The sequence below is a fragment of the Protobothrops mucrosquamatus genome, unplaced genomic scaffold (genome assembly GCF_001527695.2).
Source record: "Protobothrops mucrosquamatus isolate PMUCROS unplaced genomic scaffold, P.Mucros_1.0 scaffold365, whole genome shotgun sequence".
Classification (NCBI taxonomy): Eukaryota; Metazoa; Chordata; class Lepidosauria; order Squamata; family Viperidae; genus Protobothrops; species Protobothrops mucrosquamatus.
The window spans coordinates 201,884-222,661 of NW_015386699.1; the positions used below are offsets into that span (position 1 = coordinate 201,884).

General features: G+C 37.4%; 1 protein-coding gene across 4 annotated transcripts in view; it reads left to right on the top strand.

The window, feature by feature from the left end:
• The window catches only part of ADGRL2 (adhesion G protein-coupled receptor L2), a 222,282-nt gene that overhangs the window by 135,815 nt on the left and 65,689 nt on the right, over window positions 1–20,778 (top strand). For all 4 annotated transcript variants that reach the window (XM_029284080.1, XM_015815684.1, XM_029284078.1 and 1 more), the window contains exon 4: window positions 12,386–12,495. In XM_029284080.1, coding sequence (XP_029139913.1) covers window positions 12,386–12,495 — 110 coding nt within the window. The remainder of the gene's footprint in view (window positions 1–12,385; window positions 12,496–20,778) is intronic.

Here is a 20,778-nt window from a genome sequence, read left to right on the forward strand (position 1 = left end):
CCTGTCCTACTGTCATCCCAGCACTTATTTCAATAGGGAAGGATTTACATCTAATACATTAGTTAGGTCAGGTTAAAGTGAGCCTTTTTAATTGTGCAAACACAGACCCTCTTGTGGAGGAAGGCAATTTGAAAAAGGATTAGATTATGAACATTTTCAGCTTAATTAAATACATGCTTAGAGTGGTGAGCTGGTATATCTCCTCATATGCTGCTTGTATTTCTAAACTTGCTTTTGATTGAAGAGGGAGAGTCAAAGCACTGTTTGCAGCAATTTTTTCCATTAAAAATGGATTGTAGCTTATGAACGAATCATACTGATTCTAGCAAAATATGAACAGAAACTTGTAATGCTCCCTTCTCAAAATTATGCTTATTTTGAAACATAAGACATTTTTTTTTAAAAAAAGAGTATTCCTGAAAGTTTTGTAAATTTTCCACTACAAACTTTCCATTACAAATTTTGTAATTTTTCCACTAATTGTGGCAAGATACTGCTATGTCGCTGATAAATAATCATTCTTTTCATGACATCCAAGTTCTCTCAAGAGAATAATATAATAAGGCTCACACAATGCTTCTAGCACAAATTTCCCAAACTTCTGTTTAAATAGCAAATGACAGCACTGGAAGTGATATGATTAAAGGCCCTTCCTAAGGGACAGCACTTCTGTCATTTGAGTTGTCCATGTCTGTGGAGAAAAAAGGTGGTAAGGAAATCAGCAGATCAATTCCAAGGGCCTTTCCTTTGATTTTTAACCTCCCGTTTGACATTAATACTTTTAAAGCCATACATGGATAGTTAAGATATTTCCGTCTAATCAGTACAAGAAGGAAAGCAAAGAAGATACACATATCACTGGGAAATAATTAGCCGGATTATGATTTTAGATTTTTAAAAAGACACTTTGCTTCATAATTGAAATGGGCCACAATGTTTTACAAATACAGTGCAGACACTGCAGGGTCTACAAAGACGCACCCTTGCAAATGGGTTTGTCCCACTACAAAAATACACGACCAGACCAATCCCAGATTTGAATGCTCGTTGAATATAAGACCCTGAGCAAGTAATTAATGGTCTAGAAAACTATTTAGGGAAATCCAGAGCTGTGAGAGTGAAAAATATCTCTTCGTGGAAGGATCTTTAAGGAATAAAATAATTAGAAGTGCCAGAGGTTTTCAATGACCGATGTAAATTTAAGCATAATTAGGAGGAGCATAGGCTGAGGATCAAAGTGCTTGGCATGCATGGTTGTCTTCATATCATGCTACTAATTAAATATTTAAAGGCCCCCCTCCTCTCTCTCCCCTCCCTCCCCAATGAGAGAAAAATAAGCTGCCACACAAGAATGGGTAATTTCTGCAGATAATTTACAGGTTGTAAGGGGGAGGATGCCAAGGTTTTGCAAGGTTATGTCCTATTATTCCATATTTTTTATAAGGCCTGGTAACAAGTTTCTTGCTAATTTAAATCTTAACTAGGACATCCCATAGCGATTTCCCATTTCCTCTGTCAAAATGGGGAGTGATAGTTTCTGTATGTGAAAACTGCAATGGAGAAACATTTTCATGAGTAATTGGCCCTAATTGACACTGGCTCCAATATATGGCAATACATTGTAATTATCCAAGGAGAAGTTTCAAAACTCTAGGCATCCTATGAATGTTTAAATAAAGAAGTACGTACACATTTATTCACTCTATATATGTGTGATAACTGTGCCCCTACATTATGTTTCGACACGATGACCCCTTGAAATAAAGGGAGTCTCAGTGGTCTACTCGGCAAATAAATATGCTTTATTTTGCTCCTAAAATTAAGCCACTTTTATGTTGAATATGCAATTTTGTAAACCAGGAAGTTGGGCTGGATTAATAAGACTCTGGGTGACTCAAGCCTAATTTGCATTAAACTGACCCAAAGGTCTTGTAAAATGGCTCAGAATTATCAAGGCATCTAACATATCAGAGGTTTTATTAACAAATTGTTGTTGCTATTTTTAAATTGCTTATTTTGCTAATTAAAAAAGATTAAAGGAGTTTTAGAGGCAGTTTCAAATTTTATTTAACATATATGCAAATCACATTATATAAAAGAACATTTGCATATTGTTAGCATTGTAAATCCTGGCTAGTAATCAGAGAATCACTTTAAAACAAGAAAAGGGGAGACAATCTTGACACTTTAAAATGTTTAACCCTTTATGTATATTTATAAGTACTATTAAGATGTAATTTATAAACAAGTTTGATAGCATGCAATATTTCTTGCACAATTTACTCTTTTATCCTTTTTATATCAGTTATTAGGATATTTTAAGATAAAATCTCCCATCCAGTAAGGGGAAGCTCCTGATTATTTCATAGAAATACCCACATCATTTTTGTCTATGGAGGTTCTCAGTCATACAGGTCATGGTTTTCCCAAAGGTGCTTTTTCAAAAGGCAACTGGACTTCCTTAGTTTTTCCTTCTAAGAAGCTTCTTCACTTCTGACCAGAATTGAAAAAGCACCTTTGGTGCCACATCACTTTTATTGGCAAAAATATAGAGATTGTCAAAATTTCCATACTGGAATATTGTTTTGAGCCCTGGTTGGTACTGGATGGTTTAAATGGTTCCCGTTTAAGTACTAAACAAATCTGACTCTGCTTAGCTTTTGAAGATCAGCCCAGATTGGCTAGGTCAGTGGTGGTGAACCTATGGCACGCGTGCCAGAGGCGGTACTCAGAGCCCTCTCTCTGGGCATGCACACTGTCACTCCAGCCCCGCCTCGCCCTGCGGTCCTGTCCTCAGCAGCCTCCCCATCCTCAGCAAGCCCCCCCCAGAGGAGAGTTGCCCCCAAGTGCAGCCCATGCGGAGGAATGCAGCCAAGGACAGGACTCCACCCTCGTGCCCCATCACGCACAGTTGATGCTGTGGGGCATGGGCGGAGGGCATGGCCTCCATGGGCGATCTGCGGCAGGCCGTTGAGGCAGTGAGTGGCCCTGCGGGTGAGTGGGATGGGGGCGGGGTGGGGTGTGTGGAGCAGGCGAGGCAGGGGCAGGGCTAGGTTTTAGGCACTCGGTCTCTAAAAGGTTCGCCATCACTGGGCTAGGTATTCTTATTGCTATACATAAGAAAGTTTGTTTGAAATTAACAATCACATTAACCAGCCATTCAGTATTTCTACAATATTTTTCTCCAAACATCAGCAGTACAGTGCTTATCGAATTGGTCATGTTTAAAGGACTGTAGAATTATGATGCCCAACTCTCCTTAATATAATAGGCAATATATTTCAGAGTAATAGATATCTGATAGCTTTACATTTAGACTGGAAATACACGGGAAAGCTAAGCAAATAGTTTTCTGAGAAAGTCCAGGGAGAACAGATATAGCTTTGCACTTAGGAATTCAACTTTCCTGTTTTAAATCATAAGACATTTCTCATTGCTCAAGGATTTCATCTTTTTAATTACTTTATTTAAGAATTTATAGGCCTTTCTTCAAAACAAAAAGTTTTCCAGAGTGGCTTATAACATATTTTGAAAACCAGTATCTAACATTTTAAACGAATAAGTATAACATAAAACTCAGAAAAGCATACAAATGTGTAATATACAAACAATTAAACAGATAATTAAAATGATTACTAGGCAGCCGAGATGAGTTGAATTAAATGTTTCTATTCAAGCATAAATAGAGAGTTAATATTAAAAATCCTGAAATAATGAAAACTTTGCTTGGAGTTAAAAACATAGTAAAGTAGGAACCAGACGTTCCTTATTAGAAAGAATTGCCAATAAGAAGGCACATTTGTGGATAACCACCAGCCATAAGAGAACATGGCACCCAGAATATAATTGACACAGGACTAGAGAAATAAACATTATTTTTTCTCTTTACATACTAGGTTAGTTTATCTGTTTTATTTCATTTTCACTCAACATAAATTGATTTATTATTGTAAGTCATTTTGTTCCTATAGGAAAACATGTTTGAAATCTATTCAGTACCTGCCCTATGGAAGATCTGGAAGGCTATGAAGACTTGGCTTTCCTCCTAGACATTAGAGCCAAAATGTTAATGGCAACCAATAAGTGTGTGTTCATATTATGGGTTAGGCAGTGCATAGATTATTTTGAATTGTATTGTTTGCTTGTAGGAGTTTTATCATATTGTTTTGTGTATTAGTTGTTGGCCATTTAGAGTTACCTGTTTAAGATGGGCATCCGCATAAACATTATGAAACAAATAAATGACATTTATTACATCCGGTTACAATCATACAGGCTAAGCAACTAGCATCTGCATGAGGCTCAGTAAGGAACTCAATTAAGCCAGCGGCATAACGAAGCTGTAAAGTTGTAACTTTTAGTTGCAGCCAATATTCTGTTGTATTTTTTAGTAGCAGAAATTAGATCTAGCTTGAGTCAAAAGGTGTCTTTCTTAAATGGAAAGGCACTTTTAGAGTGATCTCTTGTTTTCTGTTCATTGCCTCATCCAGCTGTTGCCTAATACTTTGACATGTTTGCACACCCTTCAAAGTATCCTCTGATAGTTTCGAGTAACTATTCCGGGCACCATTGCTTTCAGTCGCATTTGCTAAAACTTTACTAATTGTGTAGCTTTGTAAGATTTTGTTTAATGGATCATGTCCTTTTGTTTTTACTTGTAGAAAATTCATAGGGTTCTTGCATTTCAGTAGGCAGTTACCAATTTACTTTGAAGTTAATTTGTTCCCCTTTATTGATTTTGAGAATAAGGAAAACAGAAAAAGATTGTTGTATTTATACTACATTTCAGAATATTTGCCACAAGCATTGCTTATTACATTAATTATGACAAATGATCATTACCGTGCAACATCTCCTATGTTATATTAATTGCACTACATTTCGTTTCCTTATGTTTATTTAGTAATTAATAATGTCCAATAAATCATTAGCTATTAAACAATTAAAGAAACTATGCATCTGTGTTTTCCCTGGTGTACTGAAAATGATTGGCTTTTATACAGATGCTATTTTTTCACTATTAACATTTCCATGATGTTTCAGGCAATGAGTATCTGTGTGTATTTGCATAAACAAAGCATGTGTGTTTACATATATGCAGGCCCAGCCACCATCAAGCATCTCAAGCAGTCCCAGAAGGGCTAGATTCCCTATTCTATGGCAATTTTATATATTTGTAAGTCAGATTTATTAAAATTAAAATGGGATGTAGTCACATGTGTTTGGGTGCGTCTTTCTGCCATATGCAGAAATAACTGCTACACGAATTCTGTTGATTCTTTTAAAGAGCAGAATACATGATCTGTCCGAATAGGATGAGACCCGCTAGCATCTGTCACTATCAGGTTAAATACGGGATAACTGCATAAAACTGCACACATACCCACCACATATTAAAAATGTGTTCAACAATTTCTGAAACCACAGTAGATTTGTAAGAAAACCATTTTTAGAAAGTTCAGTGTATTACAGCATTACGAATATGGTCAGCACTGTTCGAGTCTAGACCTACTAATGCACATTTCAGTCTTATAAACCTGACTTCCATTGAGAGAAAACGGAGGTATAAGTTCCATACCTTTGAAATGAAGCTGGTGCAATTTATATCAGATTTGCTTCTAGGTACGTTAAGACCATAGCTCTAAGAAGTCCCAGCTGGAAGGGGTCGTGAATTTAAAATTCCAACTGTCCGTTAGAATTAGCTTTGTTTCTATCGCTTCCAGTTTGCCTGTGCCCTGTGATCTATAACAAACTCAGTTTGTATATTCAGTCTTAATTCAGTTAGTCCTAGTATATTAGCCTTGTCGTTTACACCCAGATCTTCATTTTAATACTGGAGTATTTGTTCAAGACTATAGATCTTGCATTTTTAATCTTCCCTAGAACAGTGGTGAATAATGGCCCCTGGCAGGAGATAATGAAATTTTTCTTAATTTATATTTTAAAGTGGAAGCCTCAATTGAAAATGGCATCCGATGGCCTGGAGACATAGCTCTGGTGCATGTTTCAGGGGAGCTATAATAATAATTCTGTGCCAATGGTGACGGGAAATGATAGGACAGTGAAGAAGTAATTTAAGGAAGAAAAGGGAATGTACCAAAGCTTTATTGTAGCATATCTAATGATCTGCAGAAGATTCCCAGTGGCTTTTGGAGCATGACAGGAGAAACTAATGTTATCTTGCCAAAACAGAAGTCTCCGCTTAATCACCAGAGCAAGACCATTGATTAAAACACCTCGCCCAGATAGATTGCTCCTGGAATCTCATCTGCATACTTTTCTCTTGGTAAAGTATAATAATGAGCATATGATAATCAAAAGAAGGGCGAAAGCAACAGAATTGCACTCGTTGAAATAATGGCAAGAATGCAAACGAATTAGAATGGAAACAAAGAGCATTTTTAAACCCAAGCACAGATGGGACAGACTTCCAGAGTGATAAATGAAAAGTGGCAAATGCAGGAGCAGCGGAGATATGTAACCGCAGCCTCTTCGCCTCGTTTTTTATTTTATTTTCTTTGGTCTTAGAGATTTTTCTTCAGCTATTTTGTGAAGAACCAGACCTGTGTTTTTGAAACTGTTAATTAGATGGCAACCTTTGATTTCAAAAAATTTCTCAGTGCCATGAAGCCCCGGTTTTTCTGAATGTTTCAAAAAGTTAAAAATACCACATAACAGGAAAAAATCTACATACCTTAAATTATAACTAATCTATAAAATAGATGTGTTAGAAGTATCTTGGCTGTTGTTTACACGTAAGGAATGTTCTTACATTTTGAGAAACCTTCAGATTTTTTTAGAGTGTGGTGGAGATGCTAATTTTCCCAGAGAATCTGCTAATGTTTTTCAGGAACAGTTTTCATACACTGACTGTCTGTGGTGTTGCAGTGTTCACATTATAATTTCCTATTTCTTCCACCCCAAGAATTCTCAATCTATGCATCTCTATATATAGCACTAGCAATATATGAAATACTGCCCTGGGAATGCAACAATTTGATAAAATTTAGCTACAAGCCTTCCAAAGCCATGTTCCATCTTATGATATTGTAGAAAGGTGATTGACATTCTAAGTAAGAGATAACTGCTATCTTACTTGGCTCAAATTATTTGTTTATATTTACCCAGACTTCTGTGCTGCTAAATTTCTATAGGCCATGGGCAGCTTACAAAAGGCCAGAACATAGGATTTAAAAACATTGGACATTATAAAGCACCAATCAATGAGTGTTAACAATACTACCCGCAGGTGTAGGCTAAACTTATATATTCCCAAGCGCATGGCTAAAAAGATAGAAGTGTGAGAAAGAGAAGGAGGACCAGTAAACCAGGGATAAGCTGTTCCATAGAAATATTATAAGTTACTCTATTATAGTCTGTTTATCTAGAGGAAGAAAAAGCTCTTACCACTGATGGATATTATATACTTCTTTACCCTAATTGTTCAGTGATTTATATCTGCCTAGTGACTTTGGCAGTTATAGCAAATCATGTTACATTATGCAGGTTTGATAAACTATAACATAAAGCATAGTAAGACTTTTTTCTCTCTTCCCGTTAGACTCATTTTTTTTTTTAAAAAGGACATATTTAAAAACCACTAAATAGCATACCTATTTTGTCTGTTTCAGATAGGAAGGCAAACTAGAAATATTTTTAGGATAATAGTCATAGAATAAGACATATAAGTATTTAAATTCTAGGTGGTTTTCAACTAATCCATTTTGCCCATAAAATAAGGGCAATTCCCACCCTTTTGGAGTCCCATTCCTACGGTCAAGGCCTACTCCAGAGGGTTGTAGGATCCAAAGGGGTGGAAAATTCTTTTAGGGCAGGGGTGTCAAACTCAATTTCATTGAGGGCTGCATCAGCATTGCAGTTGCCCTCGGGGGGGCTGGGTAGGTGTGACCAGGGCGGGTGTGGCCTACTGGGTGGGCATGGATGGAGTGGGTGTGACCTACTGGGTGGGTGTGGCCAGCTCTACATCATTCGCGTCAAGGGTGCCTGTGGGGGCCTGGGCAGGAGTGGGACAGATCTGAGGGCCTCTGGTGGAAGGGGGTGGGACCAGGTCAAGTTCCAAGGCATGGTCCACTGGAGGAGCCTCACTGTTCTTCTCAGGCCATGCGGGGGGGCTGGATGGTGGTGCGGGCTGCCGGGAGCCCTGGACAGCAGAGGTCAAATGCCCAGCCTGGCCCTTGAGCACCCGTGGCACCAAGCCCAGCCCCACTTCCCCAAGGGGGCACCCAGCTGCACTTACCTCCTCCTCAAGGCTGCTGCTGTTGTGCTTGCTTTCTTTACCCAGGTTGCTCATGATGGGTACAAGGGCAAAGTCAGAGGGAGGCCCATTCCCTCTCCATGGGAGGAGACCCGGCTTTGTATCCAAGCTTCCTTAGCAATAGGATGGGAGACCCCCAGGATAGGCCAGGAGGAGGGGGCAAGGGGATGGTGAAAGGGCAGCAGGGCAGGATTAAGGCAGGACTTCCCTCAGACGCTCCCTCTCCTTCTTTCCTTCCTTCCTTCCTAAGTATAAAGTGATGGGAAAATATTTGAGATGAGGGAGGGAGAAAAACAGGCAAGAAACGCAGCTGGGGAGGTGTCACCCTTTGTGAGGAATGAAGAAATGCACCATCACCTGGAAGTGGCCAGCACATGGCCCTCACCTACTTCACATATCTGGCTTGGTGGGCTCTTGGGGAGGGGATGCCATGAGCAGCATGAGAGTCAACCTTACCTGCACAATGCCGCCCAGCCCTCAGCCTGCCCGGTTTCGGCAGACAGCGGGGCGCTTTCCTCATAGCGCGAAGAGGCTGAACCAGGAGGAACAAATCCAAAAAGAAGCGCGATGCTGCCCAGCCCCCAGCCTGCCTGGTTTCAGCAGGCAACCGGGCACTCTCCTCACAGCGCCAAGAGGTTGAGCCGGGTGGTGCAAAGCTTGCCAGCTTTGCACCTTGCTGCCTGCTGAAACTGAGCAGGCTGGGGGCTAGCAGCATTGCACTTCTCATCAGATTCACCCCACCCGGCTCAGCTCTTGGCGCTGTGAGGAGAGCGCCCCGCTGCCTGCTGAAACAGGCAGGCTGGGAGCTGGGCGGCCTCGCATTTCTTTTTGGATTTATGCCGCCTGGCTCAGCCTTTCGGCAATGTGAGGAGAGCACCCCACTGCCTACCAAAACCCCTCTCCCAGAGCCCATCAAGCCGGATATGTGAAGTAGGTGAGGGCCATTAGCTGGCCACTTCCAGGCGATGGTGCATTTCTTTATTCCTCACAAAGGGTGACACCTCCCCAGCATGCACCCAGGGGGTGGGGCCGACGTGGCAGGGTCTGGTTCCTCGCTGTTTCCAGATGGCCTTGTGGAGCTAAGACTGAATGCATTTCAGCATAGATGGCCACCACAAAATTGTACATTGGCTCCCAGCCGCCTGGGCCAGGGCCAAGGCAGCAGGGGCCGTTCCCTCACTGTTTCCAGGATGGCTTTGCGGGCCACATGAAACCACTTTGCGGGCCGCATCCGGGCCTTGTGTTTGACATGTCTGTTTTAGGGGAACTAAAAGAAGAGGAGATTGTCATCTAAGTGAAACTAAGAAACAAAATCAGACTATTATATAAAACAATGTTTAAAGAGACTTGCAGATACTACCCTTATCAGAGCTTTAAGCCAAAGGTTTTTATTGTTATACTATCTTTCCATTGGGACTGCTCATGAAACCAAGCAGTTATCCATGTGAATACATAGAGGTAGTTCTCAACTTATGACTACAGTTGGGAATAGAGTTTCTGTTGTTAAGCAAAGCAGTTGTTAAGTGAGTCACTGCAGTTGAGTAAATCACATGGTCATTAAGCAAATCCAGCTTTCCTCATTGACTTTGCTTGATGGAAGCTGGCTGGGAAGGGTGCAAATGGTGATCATGTGACTTTGTGATGCTGCAATTGTAAATGCACGTCAATTGCCAAGCATCTGAATTTTGACTGTGTGATTATGGGGTTGCTGTGACGGCTTTATAAGTGTTACCAGTTGTAAGTCACCTTTTTTTCAGTGCCGTTGAACAAATGGTTGTAAATCGAGGTTGTAAACCAAGAATGCTTCCTAAGTGGCCATACCAAGAGTATCAGAGGTCACTGCTACCACAGCATTTTAAGGAGAGTCATTTTACTTGGGTCAAATTGTTTTATGAAGATCCCCTTTGAATGCTTTCCACAGCCTAGTCTTTTTCATCCAGATCATTTGAAGTATGATAAAAGAAATTCAGCACCTGGTTTCAGCTAGAATAGTCATGCCATTTCAGTCTACAGTACTTGGAATATAAAGCATTGTTAATTTACATCTCTAACTACTGTTACGAAAATATCTCCTGAGCTTATTAAGAAGATGTACAGTATATATAGGTGTAATTTTTTTTTGTTAAGACATTCTATAAAAATGTAACAGTTAACCCATAGGGTACCTACTACCTAGTTAAGGTGGGCACATTTGTAAGGAAATTATGACGGGTGGCTGTCAGCTTATTGTAGGAAACTGCTGAATACACATTGTCTGGTTTACAGTAGTAGACCTCAACCAACAGGCAGCTATATTTGTTGTAGGAATGAGACAATCAGCCTAACACCTATAACAGATTTCATGGGGTGTTTTTATCCATTCCGCAAAAAAATTCTTTTTTCCCCCTTCTGAATGTTAAAACTAGGTTCTTTTTCAGAAGCTAATTACTAAAAACAAGGGGAGATGTCTGATGTATCATTTAGTAACAACACTGAAGTTTTTCTGAAATGCTGCAATTAAGCTCACTTTAATATTCATTTAGCAAACATGAATTTAAAACATGGCTTGATCTTACACCTGTTTTTGGGAAGACAGATGTCAGAAACCCTCCAACTCTCCAGCATAAGATAGATGTCTTCCACTTATGCAAGGGTATTCAATAGTATGGGAAGTGCTAGTAATGCAGTAGTTTGATATATGGCTGGAGTCAAAGGCTAGACTATTATTTTAAGATCTGGCTGCCTTTCCTGCAGTTTACTGACAAACAGAACTTACCCAGGAGAGCAGCCAAACTTCCTTTGTTTTAGTTACCAAACTGTTCCTGACCTTTTGTGTGGCTCCTTCCTTTGACTTCACAATGAAACACTGAAGGTTGTTTTGCTGAACTTAGTTTTATTCTAAGTTTTGACAAGTATCACTTCATTTCTATTCAAAATTAAAGTTCAGTTTGAAACACCAAGTCTTTTATATTGTATCTGTCTACAGGCTGTCAGACTTCTCTAAACCAGCGGCTTCTGATTAGCATGGTCATTTTATGGGAAATGGATCATGGCTTGATTTCTTGTAAAGGTTTCTTTGCGCTGAGAGGTGAATGTTGAGGAGGGAGGATATGACAGGAATAAAATGCCAGTTTAGAGAAATGTCTTATAGATCAGGGGTCCCCAACCCTCAGTCCATGGACCGGTACTGGCCCGCTGAATGCCAGCAACCGGTCCACACAAACAAGCAAAGCCCCATCCGTGGAATGCAGGCAGCGCACAAAACCATGCCCCCTCCGGTCCACGGAAAAACCTCTCCTCCACGTAACCAGTCCCTGGTGCCCAAAAGGTTAGGGACCTCTGTTATAGATGGACATCTTCAGTAAAGTTGTTCCAGTACGAAATCTGGTATCTTTTTAATATTCATGCTTGCTTTCTTTTATGATTTTTAATACTGCACACTTTTTAAAAATATCCTGATTTTCTAAAAAATTTAATCTACATTTTATTTTACAGTTTTGTGTAGAGCTGATTAAATCATTTGTTAGTTTATATTACCATAGTATTTTATGTTGAGCGTAACCACTTGGAAATTTGCCAATAATATTGTTGGTGGCACAGTGCTTGTCACACCTCCACAATCCCATCAAGGGTACTGTATTATTTCCGTCTTTAAAACTTTGGCCCTTCAGATGCAGAGCACAGCTGTTGGAAAATGTCCAGCTCTAAACAATAAGTATAACTATTTAAATTGTGCTGCTTTCCAAAAAAATATTGCTAATTTGTAATGTCTGAAAATTCATTAATTGTTAGAAAAATCGAGTTCAAAATGTAGAGTAACACTTTCACCATCAAAAAAGTAAACAAACAAAAAACTTAGACTTTTGAAAAAAGGACAGGAATTATCTGTTGTTACCTGAACTCTTAGTCGCGATTGCTGTGAATCAACATTTCATTATACGCTGAACATTGAACATTCATTGAATTAATTAAGTATTCACATTTCTTCTACTTTCTGGGGAAACGTGGACGTTATAATCCATTGCATCTGACAAGTATTAAACTATAGAAGGTTATATAAATTGCCACCAGAAGATAAAAATAATGAGTTATTCTAAAATTGCTCTGTTGACATTTTCTCTCCTTTGACAGGTGCAACAACAGAACTCAATGTATAGTAGTTACTGGGTCTGATGTGTTTCCTGATCCTTGTCCTGGAACATATAAATACCTCGAAGTCCAATATGAATGTGTCCCTTACAGTAAGTATGCTTTTTCTTCTTCTTCTTCCTCCCTTACTCTAGCGTTCACAATTGATGCTGGAGCCATACTGATGGAGAAACGAAGCACATGTTTACGGCCTGAGAACCATTTTGCATGCTGAACACTTGCAGGCTAGGATCTCCAATTAGCTTCACAAAGTATGGAAAGGAGCCATGGTGTGATGCTGGCCAAGTGTCTGTCTGTGTTCTTAAGTGTTTGGCTTTTAAGGCTACTAGAGTTGCTTTTTTTTTCCTCTCAGAAAAAGAAACTTGAATTAGCTATTCAAAAGAGTCAATAGGAATTTGTACTTATGCCCAGTACCAGTTCTTGACAAATTGGCTTGGCTTGCAGTTCTGTAAAGAAACTACTGACTTTACTATTAGTTTTGAAAGGACTACCTGCTGTGGTAATTTTGGCTCATGCATTGGAGCGTGCCATGGAAATATCTGGGAATAATATCCCGGGTATTACTAAATTTAGCACAATTTATTTTACCCCCAGCTTAAACATCATGATCCTTGGTCAAAAATACATCTACAATAATCCATATTCATCCTTTTACCCCAGCAGAATTCCATATTTTAAAAACTACATGTCTACTCCTTTATGTAAGGCTAAATGTGTGCCTTACATGTGTGCCAAGGATCAGTTATCCCTGGTCAAATTCTGTGTTTCACTGAATCCATAAGTGAACAGAAGCTCACACAATCACTACATTGTATAAAATCAAGTAATGTATCTTTTTCAAATTTTGGACATTTTATCCGTCTGAAGACAACCTAAACCATGCCTGCAAATCAGTCATGAGCTACTTACAAGAAAGAAAGATAAATGTTTTGGATTGGCCTTCATACTCCCCAGATAAAATATTACTCAAAATCAGCAGTGAAATCCCAAACATATTGTGCATACAAAGAGATCTAAGAATATTTCTGAACTGTAAGTCTTCTGAAATAAAGAGTAACAACAACAACAAAAACCACAAATAGGAGTCTGAGGTGGCTAGAGTAACATTTAGCAACTGTTAATTTCTTTTACAAAAGGAGGCACAGGTGGTCCATACTTAGTAACCACAATTGGGTATGGCAGCTCTGTTGTTAAACTAAAAATCACGTAGCTGTTACAGTCTTATGACCTCACTTCCCATTTGGTCATTAAGTAAATCATGGTCATTAAGTGAAGCATCGTGTGACTGCAACTTATGATTTTACAGTATGTCTGCCTTCTCTATTTACGCTGCTTGTTGCAAGCCAGCTCCAGACTACACAAATGGTGATTAGGTGACTGTGGAACTTGGCCACAGTCGCAAATGTGCACTGTTTATAAAGAACCTGAATGGCAATCATGTCACTGCAGGATGCTGCAATGATCATAAATGAAAGAATTGGTTGCACAGCTATTTCTTTTACAGTGTTGTAACTTTGAAATGGTCATTAAAAAGGCAGTCAATAAATTCAACTTCAGACCACTATCAGGACCAGACCTTCTGTTGCTAACTCACGCAACCATTAACAGAGTCTGATTTTATGACCTTTTTGCTGCAGGTTGTTAAGTGAATTATATGATGATTAATAAATCATGCAATCTTTAAGTAAACCTGACCCTTAAACCCCCCCCCCCATTGACGTTGCTTGTCTGAAGCCCCCTGAAAAAGTCACAAATGGTGATCAGATGACCCCAAAGACGCTCAGCCTATCATAAATATTCTTGTCAAAGGCTCAAATTTTGATCATGTGAGGACTGGTTATAAATCCCTTTTTTTAGTACCTTCCTAACTTTGAACACCTGTTAAACAAATGGCCATAAGTCAAGGACTACCTGTATTACAAAGTGCCAACTGAAAAGATGTCCAAAACTTTTGTATCTGCCATTTTAACTATTTTCTTATTTTGAATCTGTAAATAACTACACACTGAAACTATGCGTTCAAATTTGCAGGGAAATGTTGAGGCTACGAAACTTGCATTTAGTTAGGGATTTATTGAAATGTACAATTTACGACTTCATCTCTCTCTCTCTATATATATACATAATCCTTTCACAGAGGTTTCTGCAATCCAGACCAACAGCTGGTCACAAATCTTACATTGCTTGATTCATTTTTTTTCACAAAAAGTTTCATTCACTCTTTTTTAAAATTCCATTGTTAAAAATAAATTCAAACTTAGTGTCATCTTTTCTGTTAGAAAAAAATATGTTGCCTATAACTGTAAAATTTAATGGCGCATGAATTGTGCATCCATTTATTCCTCATGTCCCATTTAATTATTTTAATATTCACAACCTTAAGCTTTTTTATAGTGAAAGGGAGGTACATATTCCATAAGTTGAGACAGTTTTGGATTGGTGCTATTCTTGTGTTAAAAACAATGAACCAGGTTAACAACCAAGACTTCATCCACACTTTATATTTATACTAATTTTCCTATTTATACCATTAAAAAAACACTGTATTATAATTTGTACTGGCAATACTTTTATTTAATTCTTCTATAAATTTTACTAAGAAGCAATTAAAGGCCAAACACAGTTCATATTTTTTTTTCCATTCTTGCTGTGTATTTCTACCATTGTGTCATTGCAGAAAAGATGCTTGCTGTGGTTTTCTTTTTCTCTACCATCGTTAGATTTGAGATGCACTGCACATGCTGAACTTTAATCTGTTTTCCAGTGACTTATCATTAGTGGCTCATTATATCATTTTTCTTGTAGCATGTTGGGAGTAATGCATTTTTGCCTATTAAGAAAAAGATAATTCCGATCATAACATCTTCTTACCTTGAAATTACCATTTTAAATTGCCAGAAAGAGACTATGACATCATTCAAATATCAAGGTTCTTATATTTCTTGGGATCATTTCCTGTAGCAGGAGGAAGTGCTTAAATATACATAAATATTATTTTCAGATCATTTGCTGGGCTCTTTTAGGACACAAATGTGGATGCATTCCTGCCAGTCAATTTTTTTTGTTTGTTTATAAAAAAATGATTTCTTTTGCAGTTAACTGAAGAAAACTCTGAATGGCATTGCAAAATACTGGTGGTCATTTATTACATATTTTTATAAGTTTTTCTATTCTATTTTTCTAAGTTTTTCTATGCAGGACTAATATGGATAGAATTTTTTTCTAATTGAAGGACCAAATTTAGAATTTAATTTTGAATAAATCTATTTGGAAGTGACATTGGGTGAATATTTACATTTTTTAATTACATGTTATTTTTTAAAAATCTCAGGCGAACATGATGGTGCTTCTTTTAATTTGTACTGCATTTAAAGTGTAATTTTGTTTTTGTAGCATATGCTGAAATAAAATTGATTCTGTAGCCCAATAACTGATTCAGAGCTGCAGCCTTTCTCTTGACGGATCAAGCACCAGCTTATTTCAACTTGCAGATTTAAAAAAAATATGAGGCCAATGGAACAATGTTAATGTCAATAACTCTTCAGTGCAGCCAGAGTATACATAGTGCTGCTTATGTTGAGTACCTAATTTTGGTATCATTGCCCTTACACTGCAGCCAGTGGGATCTTCCTACTGAATGTATGGAAATCTCTCATTCAAAACCGCCTCTCTGTACCCATAGTAGTTGTAGTTATATGGCCTGGCCACTATTTATAGTCGGTGGAGAAAATTATTCAAGCAATATAATTTAAGGTACAAGTAGTATGGCTGTTCTTTTTCTGTACTATCACTGTGAGATCACAAAAGGCATTTTATTCAAACATGTACATACTATATGTGCAGTAATGCAAAAAATAAGGTACACATCTGTTCTCTGAAATTATCCATATTTCTGTTAACATATTCAAAATCTCCCTAGGAGCTTCATTTGCTTTTTTCGAATCTCTGCTCTTTTCCCTAGCAACCTACTTTCAAATTTTAGCTTTCTTCTTTCTGCAATGCCCAAATTCTTCCTTTTTCTGCTTTTCACATTCTGTTTGCAATGGGATTGTAAGCCTTTTTTATGTACATTTTGAAGGTGTTGAAGGCTTTGCATTGATCATTCACAGCAACCACCAGTATCTGGGATATCCAAAACTCATGTTACGATTGTTATAAAACTGCTTATTGCACGTAACTTTGTGCATCTGTTTACTTGCACTAAAGCACTGTACTGCATGGTGTTTCATAGTTAATGCACTTATAATCCATCGTATGTTTCAGGTTCAAGGCCATGGAGAGAGGAAACCATCCTTATCAGACAGTGCATATTGCCTTCTGAGCTAATTTACTACCAATGCAGCTACAACAGAAAGCACTATCAATTAATTCTTTATTAAAAAACATGGAGGGATGACTGCGGTTTCTCACTGCAGCCTGACTTTTGTTATTGTTGTCCCCACTTGGCCATTGATGGATGACTGTTTCATGCTAAGGTTGTGTACTCTTTATCACTTTGGACATTTCAATTTCTTGTCAAAGCTAAGAGATCTGAAAGAGATGAATAGATTTGGGACTCCTACATCCTTACAGTTTTTCTTCTTACAAAACTAATGCAGAAAAGGCCAAATGATCAAAAATCCAAAGCTGTTTAAGAATGAAGTTATGAAAACATCAGGGATAACACTGGAATACATGAGAACAATTAATAACCAACTGTGTGGTTGTGGACTGCATTCAGTTGAAAGCATCATGGGAGTAAAAAATAATGGCAGAACGTTAGGCAGTCATAGCACTTTTAATTTGATTAGTTCTCTTCATTTTGGAGCCTTTTTTCTAGGCACATATTATTGCATGTACAAGAAAGAGGAGAAGGATCATCATATATGACAGTCATTGGCCCTGCTGTCTCAGATTTCCAGTTGTCATCAGTTTTGGGACGTATAGGGAATAGAGCAGATCAAATATTAAAGTCTAGGTAGAAAATGTGCTGAATTCCAGTGACCCCCCCCCTCCACCTCCAGTTCCTGACGGAACCTGTAAAGTTCTCAGAAGACCCTAGGGTGCCATGAAACAGATTTTGAAAAATCCTGGCATAGAAATTTTTTTTAAAAAAAATCATCAAATGTGTAAATTTGTGCAAATAAGCCAGCATAGCATTTGAATGCAATGAAATTTATTCTTAAATACGATAATGGGATAAACCTTCCTTAAGAGGATCTACGTACTTTCTATATCTTACTATAGCTGTATATTTTCTTAGTTCCTCTGCTCACTTTGGAATTTCTTTCATAGATCATTAGGGCAGCACATAGCACGGCACTCAGTTGTCACCCTTATTTCAAAAATCACTATTAAACATTAAAGCACTGGTAAACTTAGTTTAACCACAAAGAGGAATAGAAGGCCCGTGATAAGGCAGATGTTTAGTATAAGAATAATACATTCCAGTGTTCATATACTTCTGTTATTGTTCAGATATCAATATATTATCTCAGTTGAACTCCATGTATACATTAATATATTCATTAAATGAACAGGTAAATTATTTGGAGACCATATATTATAAATAGGATAAAACTATTTTTGTAGTTGGTTGCTATTTTCATGTGATCAGGATTATATTAGATATATAGTATGTGCACTGCTTCCTGATGTTAGCCATCTAATATATATAGCTTTAATGAAAAAAAATCTTTAGTTTTCAAAAATACTTTCTCCTACCAACAATTCATCTTCTGTGCCCCCCAAAATTCCACATTTCTAAGATAAATACTTTAAAATCAGAATTTTAAAATAAACCGAAAATGCTTTGCTTTATCCTTGAATAAGAGTGTTACTGATTAAATTTCAGAGCAATGGAGACAGCCCGCTTGACATTTCTCTAAATTGTGCAGTATATGTTGATACTCCAAATAACCGAAGTCAGTCCTTTTAGGATTAAAAAGCACAGACACCACTTCATACATCTATGCATGATGTTTTATTTTAAGCCTTGCTTGGATCCGGGAATTCTATGGAAGATACTCAGAGGTATTTTATTTTCTAGCTGTTCTATTGGACCTTACAGTTTTATTACTTTACCAGGCTGTCCCCAAAAATGTACAGCTCTACTCAATGTGACAACTGTGTACATGACACTAATATTTATTTGTTTATGCCATTGTTCTAGTATTCTGAGCAGGTACACTGTTGTTTCTTTTAATATAGAATATCCTCACATCCACAAACATCAGGAAGTGATGAATTATAAACCTCTTTTTAATTTTTTTTGTTCTGTTTACTTAGTTATATTCTATTTCCTGGGATAGTAAAATGATTTAGATTTTTCAGATCTAGTAAAAATGTACCCTGGCCAGGTAAAGCTGTATTTGAGTATCATTAAAATTAATAGAAGTAATGTAACTGTATATTTTACAGTTAACGATTGAATAGAGTGCATATTTATATGGTAGACTCTATCATTATTAAAGAGAAATGTGATAGTTCCAAATAATTACTGTCATGAAAATGTTTTTTGGACAATGCCAATGTGTTTAAAATAAATTTGGTATGAAATATGTAATAAATTTCCTTGGCATTGAGGCATGCTGCATTAAGAATGCCATGACCAACATTTTTCAAGGTGAATGATTTTCAACCAAAGCAAAAGTAAATAAAGCAGTTTTATAGCTAGTATTTATTTTGCAGCAAGTTGCTTATACATTTTACTCGAAGTCTTGCATGTATTCTGATAAATATATAGACTTTCTCGTTAGTTTCAGTAGGAAAAGAGTTATTCATGAAAGTAAGTATATGTGGACACAAATCAGCATTATTTATTTAAACAAATTAAAAAGTCCTACAGGGCAAGAAGATTTATGGAATTCTCTTTGTCAAAACACAGTTGTATTGACTGTTTATCTGAACATCCTTGATATATCCCTGCCTTGGATTAATTATATTAGACAAACGGTTTGTTTTATTATCCCACTTATTAAAAAACAGGATAATAAACAGTAATTTGGTACATATTCTGATGATAACTCTTTGTCCTGTTTTGGGTTAATCTGATGCAAAATTTACCTAAATGAAAATATAAATCTGATTTTTGTTTCTTGTTTACTTCTTCGTTCTAGACCGTTATACTTATTCATTTTAGACAAAGGATTTAATTCAGGCCTGAAAGTCATTCTGTCTCTCCAGAGTCCTATTCAACAGCATAAAGTACCAAGATGAGAGCATGCAAATGTATAACTTTCCTTATAAGGAAAGGGTCAGAAAAACGGATAATTGCATAATAGTCATATGGAATAATGCACGAACAATATTTAAGCATTTATTTTGAGCTCCAGGAAAAATTCCATATTCTCTCAATAAGAGGAAATTGCAGTTACAACACAAAATTGCAGTTACAACACAAAATTGCAGTTACAACACAAAATTGTTCAATGTGGACCTTACCTTTTCCATTTCCCCCCTTTTTTGGAATTATTGATGACTTTTTCTGCAGAACAAAACAAACCTTACTTGCTTCATTCTTTCTTTTCTCTGTTGTCTTCTTTCCATTTCAGTTATAGAAAACATTTTGTGTGTGCGGGGAGCGTTTCAACCCAGATCATTTCTGACATTGGCCTTTAAAATGTTTCTAATATTCATTTTACTTCTGAATGTAAACCACCTTGATTTTTTAATAGGTAGTGGGATGAGATATTGATGGAGCAGATGTCTCCATTTTGATATTAGTGAAAAGATTTATTATTTCTAAAATTGAAATCCCAACATTCCCATTTCTAAGCAGTGGGAAATGAAATCAGGGTACGTTGCATAATTTACATTAAACCACTGTAGCAAATTAAAAGATAAAGGGAACTAATGAAGTTAAGGTAGCAAGGTATTCCACTCTTAGTGCTTAAAAGTCACCTGCGAAAGATATATATTATTGGGTTGGTGATTGTGTGTTTGTGTGTGTATATGGGTGGAGGTAGAGAGATTTTCATTGTATCATATTTGTTGGTGATAATCCATCCAGCTGGTAATAATACATCCATTCTTCAAAACAAATGACCTTTTTTACTCTTTTGTTTTCTTGAACTTTTCCTTCTTTAACCCTGGAGTTTTTAACCAGCAATACAGCTAACATGAAGAAGGTATCAGCTTCCCTCTCTCGTCATGATGAAAGGAGAAATCATGTTCCATGGAAAAAAGTATAATCTAACTTTCCCAAGATGTTCCAGTCTTACTTATGGAGTTTGCCAAGAGCAAAAATTGTATATATTTTATCTTTGCTACCAGGATTTTCTGAATGAGAAAAGACACTGGGTATCTCTCTGAAGATGGTTTTTTTTTTCTATAATGGGTAACAGCCAAAAAAGAGAGAGAGTTCAAATAGTAAAATTGGTAATCTTATCTCCTAC